The following is an 8824-nucleotide window of genomic DNA, read 5'->3' as shown; positions in this document are numbered from 1 at the left end:
AAATTTATTATTTTCGATGAGAAAAATGTATCATTATTATAGCGTAAATATTAATTAGTACCATGAAATTCTTTCAAAATATACTGATACACACACACCTGAACACAAACATGAATAATATTCATGTAATTTTCATCAAATTCTTTTTAAAGCTGTTTTGCTTTTATGTTTGAGACTTTAAGCCTCATGTTTCTTTAAGTTTACAACTTGATTTGATGTGTGGATTCTACTTCTTAATCCTAAACTGAGATAACTTGTTGCCTGTAAACTCTCATTGTCTATGTGTTATTGCGTGAATTACACTTTACATTTAGTCTTAATAATTTAGCAGATTAATAAATTGTAATTTATACAATTTATTATTCAATCACACATTTCATTCAGCATCCCATCTGATAAAAATCATGAATTTCATTTCGAATACTGACATGTCAGATCACTAACTCTGTGTCTCTGTTCCTCAGGTGTGCACACAAACCAGCGAATGTACGGCTGTGAGTGGGATGATGAGACTGGAGCAACAAATGGGTTCTTCCAGGATGGTTATGATGGAGAGGACTTTCTGTCTCTGGATCTGAAGGAGATGAGATGGATTTCTCCAGTGCAGCAAGGATTCCTCACTGTACAGAAGTGGAACAAAGACACAGCCAACACTGAGTATCAGAAACAGTACCTCAGCACTGTGTGCATCGAGTGGCTGCAGAAGTATCTACAGTATGGAAAGAGCAGCCTGCAGAAAACAGGTACGTCATTAACTGAAACTAAACATTTTGAAAACTAGAAATCATTGCACAATACAATATTTATTCTTTTTCACAAACAAACGAATAAATAAATGAAATATATATATTTAAAATAAATATATTTCAAATACAGACTGATCCCACATTACGCCATACAAATGTGGAATGTGTGGAAATATATAGTGAAAGTGTTTTGATATGTATGTAATAATTCCTCCTCCTCTATAAACATGAAGAGTTGCAAAATAAAGCGTATGTGAAAACTGTTAATTATAAAATTTGAATATGTTTTTCTGTCGGGTTTGAATCTCACAAAGGAGCCAAGATAACATGTCATTAATAACTTTTCACCTGAACATTGAGCGTGTAATTAAAGAGTTACCTTTATCCACGAGTGCTTCAGTGACTGGAAGTGCTTGAAGTAAGATTCTTCAATAAAGATGCTTTGTTAGAAGTATAATCATTACTTCATTGTTTTGAAAAGAAATAAGTCTGGCTTTTTGTGTTGATTTACTTTGAAGAAAGAACCACTGCAGTCTTTTCTTTCATCTTTTCTTTATTTCTGTTTTGTTTTATCTCCCTTTTTATATTTTACTTTATATTTTTATTATACTTAATCTCTCTAGTAGAAAATAGGTTAAATTACCAGCTTTAGGAAGGACCATAATGTGTGAATTTTTTTTTGCAGAGGTCTTGTATGTGTAGAGATCAAAGTGAAGGTGTCGGAACTTATTTTCCAATTAAAATCACTCTCTCTCTCTGTCTCTCTCTTCAGTCCCTCCTCATGTGTCTCTGCTGCAGAAGTCTTCCTCGTCTCCAGTCACGTGTCATGCTACTGGGTTTTACCCCAATGAAGTGAAAATCTCCTGGATGAGAAACGATGAAGACCATGATGAGGATGTGGATCTCGGTGAGCTTCTTCCCAATGAGGACGGGACCTTTCAGAAGATGAGCACCATCAGAGTTACACCTGATGAGCTGAAGAAGAACCAGTTCAGCTGTGTGGTGGAGCATCAGGGCAAAACCATCAAAAAGACACTGACAGACGGTAAGATCTTAGTTATAGTAAGAGTGATTGTCTTGATGAGTAGACCATGAAACAAAAAAATGTTAATGGAAATCAAGTGCTTTATGCCTACACTGTAAGAAAAAAATCTGTAAAATAACACAAAAAGTACTGGCAGGATTTATCCAGTAGTTTTACAGACATTTCCGTCAACTCTAAAACACGATGCAATACAGTGTAAAATTCAAAATGCAGGTAAAACACCTGTAAAAAAATAAATACATAAACCTGGAAAATTCCTTCAGTACAAACATAATATGTTCTGGCCTGTATTATTATTGGTTGCTGTTGTACACACTAAGCTGTTTATTCTAATGTACTGCAGACATCACAATCACTTTTATATCTGCTGAAAATAACAGGTTTTATTGTCAGGCTCTTTAGTAATCTGATGTTTTCTTCTAATGTAATTCTTCAGATTCTCTTCCCATCGGCATCATTGTTGGTGCTCTTGCGGCTGTCGTTCTGTTGGTTGTCATCAGTGTCGTTGTGTTTAAGGTGTATCAGAAAAAGAAAGGTGAGACAGAGACTCTAGATATTATTATCATCACTATATTGACTATATTTTGTGTTTTACACATTTGTGTGCTGCTCTGATGGGTGAAATGACTGAACTTACATCCCCCCTCTCTGGTTGTTTTTCAGGCTTCAAACCTGTCAGCGGTAAGTTCCTCAAGCTCTATTTGTTGTAAATGGATTAATAACAGATGGGCTCTTCCACTGAGCACTGCTTTATGTTGCATACCATGTTCATATTTAAATTAAAAAAATGTAAATCAAAATAGAAGTTTTGTCTATTTTTTCAATTTTTGCTTTGAAAATTCTTTCTAATGAAACAAATGTTTCTCCCTAATGTAATCTAAACAGACACACAGTCTGTTGTGATGTTTTTTGTTGTAATTTTAATTTTCTGTTCTAGCCTCTGATGATGGTTCAAACAGCTCAGCTCATTCAGATGCAAAAGCATAAATATGTGAGTGTGTTATTACTGTTATTTATCAGTGTAACTGTCTCAGTCAAATGAAATGGATAAAATATAATGTATTTCTTCTGGAATTTTAGGGGACTAGATGTGTGGGAGAGATGAAGTTGAAAAAAATGATGCTTATCCTGCTGTCCATCTTGCTTGCAACACTGAACATAAACACTCTCATATACACACAGGATCATATATTTCTGTAATGAGATCAATCTGCATGTCTTATTAATTGGCAATAATTGAAATATGAAAATGTTTTGCTTCTTCACACTTTTCTGTTCATTCTTTTGTTTTATATTAATTTTATGAGCTTGTTAATTTAAGATGTAGAAATATGAGGCATTGATCTAAGAAATTTAAATGGAAAATGTATTTCTCTTCAGTGACAAAAAAGAAAGAAAGAATACAAATGATTGATTTGCAAGGTTGATCTGTAGGTTTGTGATATCAGTACTAACCCTGAAAAAGACACCAGAAGCTAAATTAGAAACCTGAAGTGTTTATATGCGGTGTACCTGGGTGCAACAGCCCTTCCCAGTCTAAGAAGATTAATCTCTATATTTAAATGTTGTTTCTCTAGAGAGGATTTCTGTGATCAAATAGTTTATTATACTTTTAATTACTTTAATTAAACTTTAAAATGGTCTAGATTGGATGAATTGTGGAATCTGTAGGCTTCATATTTTATTTGCTTGTTTGGGATTTTAGGGCTTTTTTCTGTTTGTATATGTCCTTCTTTTTGTTTTAAATAATTTAGATAAGAAGTTGTACTACACAGTGATAACTGATTCTTGCTAAACAATTGTCAATGAATCTGAACAGTACAGTAAAATCTAGAATTTTTTCTTTATTTGAGGTTTCTACATCTGCTGAAGTAAGGCACATGTTCTTTTTTTTGTATATTGGTTACCTTCCAAAAGTTGTAATGTTGTTTTGATTCCTTAAAAATAAATAAACCTCATAAAATGGAGTTTGAAGTGGTGAATGTCTTACCAAAACATCAGAATTCATATCAGAATCTATCAGTTAACTTGAATTACAGAACAGTATATGATTCTTCTCCAACTTGATATGAAATATTAATCAGAAATATTTTATTCACCACTGCAATGATGCAGTAGAATTTTGCAGAAGAAGGACATGTAAAGTGAGTACTGACAATGAGACAGGAAAGGAGATATTGCTCAGCTGCTTAGATATGACATCAAAAAAATTCAACGTAAAAATTCAGAACTCTTTTAAGACTCACTTAAGGCTTTGCTTAAAGTATTGATAAAATGTGATTCCTATTAAAAAGAATCCTTGATTTAACAGATTAAACAGATAAAACCCCAAACAGGAATCTATAGATGACAACTGTGGATCCATCTCAGAACATGTCTGCAAGATACAAATATAATTACAGCTCCAGTAATTTCCTATTTTAAGAAAGGTAAGGGGCACACTAGTGTAACTGATGATAGCCAGCAGTAATACTGCTGAACAAGCTAGAATGTATGGAATTGCAAAGCTGCTAGCTAAATGAATGAATCAATCAATCAATCATTACATACATACAGTACATACATAAATGTAAAAACAAAATAAATTTGTATTTTTACTTTTTATATAATTGTATTTTTCACAATTTTTTCATGTATATATTTATTCATTCATTCATTTACACTCATATTTATTTTCTTATTTCACTTATATTTTTTTTTATTTATACATGCATTTGTGTCCACATTTATTTATTTGTCCATATGGTAATAAGATGCGTGTTCTGGCTAAGGCAAGGAAGAAGCTTTCAGAACTTTGAGTAGTGCGAGTCATAATGAATGTCTTAGAAGTGGGTGACATGGCCAATATCTTATATCATGGTTTAAGTATGGTCTAAATGGTTTAATATCATTGTCAGGCCTCAAAGCGTCTTCCTTGCCTTTCTTGCGTCTTCTGAGCTCGATGTCTGAAGTAAAACACGCCCCCTCGAAATAGGCCTTTTGTGTACATAGAAAAAGTCTTAGATCTTTGAGTTCAGCTCATGAAAAATGGGGGCAAAAACAAAAGTGTTGCGTTTATAATTTTGTTCAGTGTATATGGATAAAGAAATGTAGAAACAAATGCAAAAGATAAATGAAAAAATAAAAACAACAATTATACAGAAGGAAATAAACAGAGAAATATTTATTTTTGTTTCTTACATTTCTTGTAGATTGATTGATTGATTTAGTTAATTTTACATCTCTTTGCATATTTATATATGTATGTATTTATTTTTATTTTTATTCAGCTTTGGCATTCCATATGAATGATACATTCTTCATTTACAGAATTTCATCTTAGTTCAAAATTTTCATTGGAGTAAAAGTAAAAAATAACTTTTATTAATGCTTGAATTTAAGGGTTTAACTAAAAATAACAGTAAATTCATAGCTTCCATTTTGTTCCATTGTTGCTGAGCTTCCACAATTCTGTATTGTAATGATGCCTAGACCAGTTTTGTGTCTTATATATGTACAGTACAAGGGCCTAGGCTAAATCACAAATCATTTCAAATGGGGGCTACATTTGTTCTGTACAATAAGTGCATCAAGTAGATTTTTTATGCACCTAAAGACTTCTTACAGAAAATGCAAATATATTACAAAGAATGCACCAAACACGTTTGATTTGAGTTTAATGTTTACTGTGTCAGTTATAATAATAAAACAGTGAGTATTGAATGAATGAGAGATCAGATGAGATCAGAACATTCCCTTCTTATATTTGTGGATTAACTCTGACACGTCCTCCTTACACACCTTGATCCAGCCGTCCTCCTGCATGTGGTACACTAAAAGGTGCAAACACATGAAAACATATCATCTTAAGTACAGCACGCAAACACAGTGTTCAACAACAACGTACATTAATGAATTAAGAAAACAATCATGTAGAACAGAAATGTAAAGGTATTACTGAAGACAAAAAAGACATTTCTCACAGCTTTTGGTTTAAACAAAATGGCACATCAAGTTAATATTATTAAAATACCAAATGTATATATATATACTGTCAGTCTCAGGTTTATTTCTAGCCAGTTTGTAATACACTGCTGTACTTACGGTTGACCACACCACCAGAGTAAGCGTCTCTGTGTGTGGCATGAGCAATACCACGACGACCCAGCTCATACGCCTCCTCCACAGTCGTATCCTCACGATAACCACTGTCCACGACACCATACGCATAACTGTTCCCACAGCCAGTGGAGAACATCCGGCCGGAGAGACGTGTGCCATTATCATCCACATAGTACAGACCTGGACCCTGATGTGAGGGAAAACATAATATGAACATAACTGAAGATTATGTGTGTAGCTGTTACGCATAAAGAATATGTGACACCAGATCTTACTGAGAGCATTACAATAGTATTTTATCATTTTATTTAATACTATTGTATAATATTATATGCTTAGACCATCCTGAAAATATGCTAATAAGCAAAAAACACAAAAACAGTGCTATATAAACACACACATATCACCTGCTTGTCCCAGCCGCAGATCATACTCCCCATAGACAGACCCATGCCTCTGTATCCCAGCATCATGTTGGACAGCAGTTTGGAGGCTGCAGACACTGAGATCCTCTGCTTGTTACGCAGTTTGTAAAGCCTGTTTTTAAACCACACAATTACTAACATTAATATATTAACGAAGAATAACGGCAAATATACACTCTCAGAAAAAATGTACACAACTGTCACTGGGGTGGTACCCAATAAACAAAAGCTAAAAGGTACATCTTTTGTACCTTATTTACCCTATAAAGGTACATACGGTACCTTAAAGGTACATATTAGTACTTAAAAAGTACATATTAGTGCATGAAGTGTACCTTTGAAAGGGTACCACACCAGTGACAGCTTTGTACCTTTTTTTCTGAGAGTGTATAATGGGCTTCGGCACACTTGAAGTTCTTAAGATAAAATCACAACAGTAACAGGAACGTTTTGGTCGTCATTAACCAAAAATTTTTACAAGAGCATTTTAAATAGAAAGAAGAAAAACAGGTGATAGTTCACCCCAAAATCATGAAATGATTTCACTTTAAAATAGGTAAATCAAATTAAAACACATTTACAGACTACATCAAATATGAGGACACAATCCTTAAACATCATGTTTGATCATATCATAACATGCGAGAACCAATGATATTTGACATTAGTTGATATTTGTGGTTTGTGTCGCCATATTTGATGTAGTCTGTGTACATGTGCATTGATCAATGTTTTGATTCAGGCTTAAATTTCAATCTGTACATCATAAAAAGTGTTGCTTCATGCCTTTATGTTTTTTTTTTTTGGAGTTTAAAATTTTTTTTGTTTGTTTGTTTGTTTGTTTGTTTGTTTTTTTGATCCCATTAACTTGAACATTCTTCAAATAACATTGATCTTTCGCTTGTGTTCAGCAGAAGAAAGTAAGTCATACAGGTTGGGAATGACATGAGGGTGAGTAAATGATGACAGAATTTTATTTTTTGGGTGAACTATCCCTTTTAATCTTTGCTGATGCGCTAATTTTTTAAAGACTATTCTTCTTATAATCTTCAACCAAAGCTTTTGACTGAATACATTTTCTGACACAGCTGAACACAAACACAAGCTGGTAACTTCATCCAGTGAGCAGATGCTTCACGGCTCTCAGAAGCATGCTGAGACAGACCTGCACTCTTTCGCCAGCAGTCTCTCCCAGTACTGACAGTCTGCAGCGCTGCCTGACATGGTGCCCAGCAGGTAAGGGTTGATCTCAATCACTTTATTGGCCTCCTTTGATGCTGCAACACATTGGGAGAAACATCATGATGTGGAAAAAATACAGTTTGACAATTGTGTGTTATTCTGAATGCTGTTTTCAGTATGAATGACATGCTTTGTATTATGGTGTAGTTGTAAAATCAGCTTGCTTCCATGGAAGAGTTTACCTACTTTAAAACTGTATGGATGCTTGCTTACCTATGTATTTTCCAGCTGATGCTCTGGAGTCAACGGCCACAATGACTCCATGACGGAACTTAAACGCCAGGGTTGTGGTGCCATGATTCAGATCTATGGAAACACCATCCTCACAACTGCATGACTTCAGAAACTTAGAGGGCTGATGGGAACACAGAATATGTTACTAGGCAGGCTAATATATATTTACATGTTTGTTTTTGCTGTTGCTGAGGCTCTGTCCCCTGTGTTATGAGACAGATTCTCAATATTCCTGCCATATAACAAATCAAAAACTTTAAAATGCCATTTTAATGACATATTACATGCTCTACAATTGCTGAAGATAGTCTACAAAACTGGAAAAATAAAGGTTTATGTATCAAGGCATATTTTTTTATTAATCTGTTCAACATGTTTGGGTGCGAGCATTCTTCCATTTTCTCACAAAATTAGTGTTTTTATGCTGTCTATCACTTAACACCGTAATAATGTGTCTCTAAGATTTAATCAAGAATTAAGTTACTTACGTCAACTCCGACGGGTACCGCGAACTCCTGGCATTTGGTCCCAAAACTATAGTGATTCGACCGGTCGAGAAGATGCGTTTGCTTAAAGCCACACTGTGACGCAGAGTTATATTTATATCCACTTACATCCAAAAGAGCCATTCTTTATATAAAGAGAGTACAATTAAAGTAATTCAAGTTGGCCTAAGTGAATTTTACATGAATGAAACACGATCCCTAAGCGGAAGACAATGATTTCGAAACCGAAAGATTTAGTAGAGTAGGCTAGTTAGTAGTTTCGATTTCGACCAGAAATATCTTTTTAAAATTATAATCTATAACTTCGAATAACAGCTAAATATTTTTCTTCTATGTGTCCATCTCATGTTGTTTAAGAGTATTTGCGATAAACATGATAATTTTGAGATTGTCTGAGGAAAAAGTTCTGTACAGTACTGGCTGACCAATAGGAGCGAGAGTCTCTCCGCGTATTCAGTAGCTGTGTAGATTCATCCTATGCAGGTTAAGACCATAGACTGTATAAAAACAAGACCAGGTGAAACA

At 34.1% G+C, this 8824-nt stretch overlaps 2 protein-coding genes across 2 annotated transcripts; one reads left to right on the top strand and one right to left on the bottom strand.

The window, feature by feature from the left end:
• The first annotated feature begins 463 nt into the window (after positions 1-463).
• Positions 464-3757, top strand: LOC107722804 (major histocompatibility complex class I-related gene protein-like). The gene is made up of 6 exons (XM_016531284.1): positions 464-743; positions 1519-1791; positions 2228-2326; positions 2455-2472; positions 2729-2782; positions 2872-3757. The coding sequence occupies exons 1-5, from the start codon at positions 485-487 to the stop codon at positions 2776-2778; spliced, it is 699 nt and encodes a 232-aa protein (XP_016386770.1). The 5' UTR covers positions 464-484; the 3' UTR covers positions 2779-2782; positions 2872-3757.
• Positions 3758-5195: 1438 nt separating this feature from the next.
• psmb8a (proteasome 20S subunit beta 8A) lies at positions 5196-8680 on the bottom strand. Its single transcript, XM_016531283.1, has 6 exons — positions 8282-8680; positions 7773-7914; positions 7483-7594; positions 6300-6429; positions 5875-6079; positions 5196-5603 (listed from the first exon to the last, which is right to left on the bottom strand). The coding sequence occupies exons 1-6, from the start codon at positions 8420-8422 to the stop codon at positions 5515-5517; spliced, it is 819 nt and encodes a 272-aa protein (XP_016386769.1). The 5' UTR covers positions 8423-8680; the 3' UTR covers positions 5196-5514.
• Positions 8681-8824: the final 144 nt, after the last annotated feature.

This window comes from Sinocyclocheilus rhinocerous, unplaced genomic scaffold (genome assembly GCF_001515625.1).
Source record: "Sinocyclocheilus rhinocerous isolate Xijiao unplaced genomic scaffold, SAMN03320098_v1.1 scaffold24220, whole genome shotgun sequence".
NCBI classification, from domain to species: domain Eukaryota; kingdom Metazoa; phylum Chordata; class Actinopteri; order Cypriniformes; family Cyprinidae; genus Sinocyclocheilus; species Sinocyclocheilus rhinocerous.
The sequence above is the reverse complement of the archived record's forward strand: the minus strand, read 5'-3'. Positions and strand labels throughout refer to the sequence as shown.

What these genes read in the sequence shown, in the direction of transcription:
- LOC107722804 (XM_016531284.1), top strand. Translation starts at nt 485, where the DNA reads ATGTACGGCTGTGAGTGGGATGATGAGACTGGAGCAACAAATGGGTTC. An exon ending in GAGCAGCCTGCAGAAAACAG is followed by an intron (nt 744 to 1,518) that starts GTACGTCATTAA and finishes CTCTCTCTTCAG; the next exon opens with TCCCTCCTCATGTGTCTCTG. An exon ending in CAAAAAGACACTGACAGACG is followed by an intron (nt 1,792 to 2,227) that starts GTAAGATCTTAG and finishes GTAATTCTTCAG; the next exon opens with ATTCTCTTCCCATCGGCATC.
- psmb8a (XM_016531283.1), bottom strand. Translation starts at nt 8,422, where the DNA reads ATGGCTCTTTTGGATGTAAGTGGATATAAATATAACTCTGCGTCACAG. An exon ending in CGGTACCCGTCGGAGTTGAC is followed by an intron (nt 7,915 to 8,281) that starts GTAAGTAACTTA and finishes TGTTCCCATCAG; the next exon opens with CCCTCTAAGTTTCTGAAGTC. An exon ending in ATCAGCTGGAAAATACATAG is followed by an intron (nt 7,595 to 7,772) that starts GTAAGCAAGCAT and finishes AATGTGTTGCAG; the next exon opens with CATCAAAGGAGGCCAATAAA.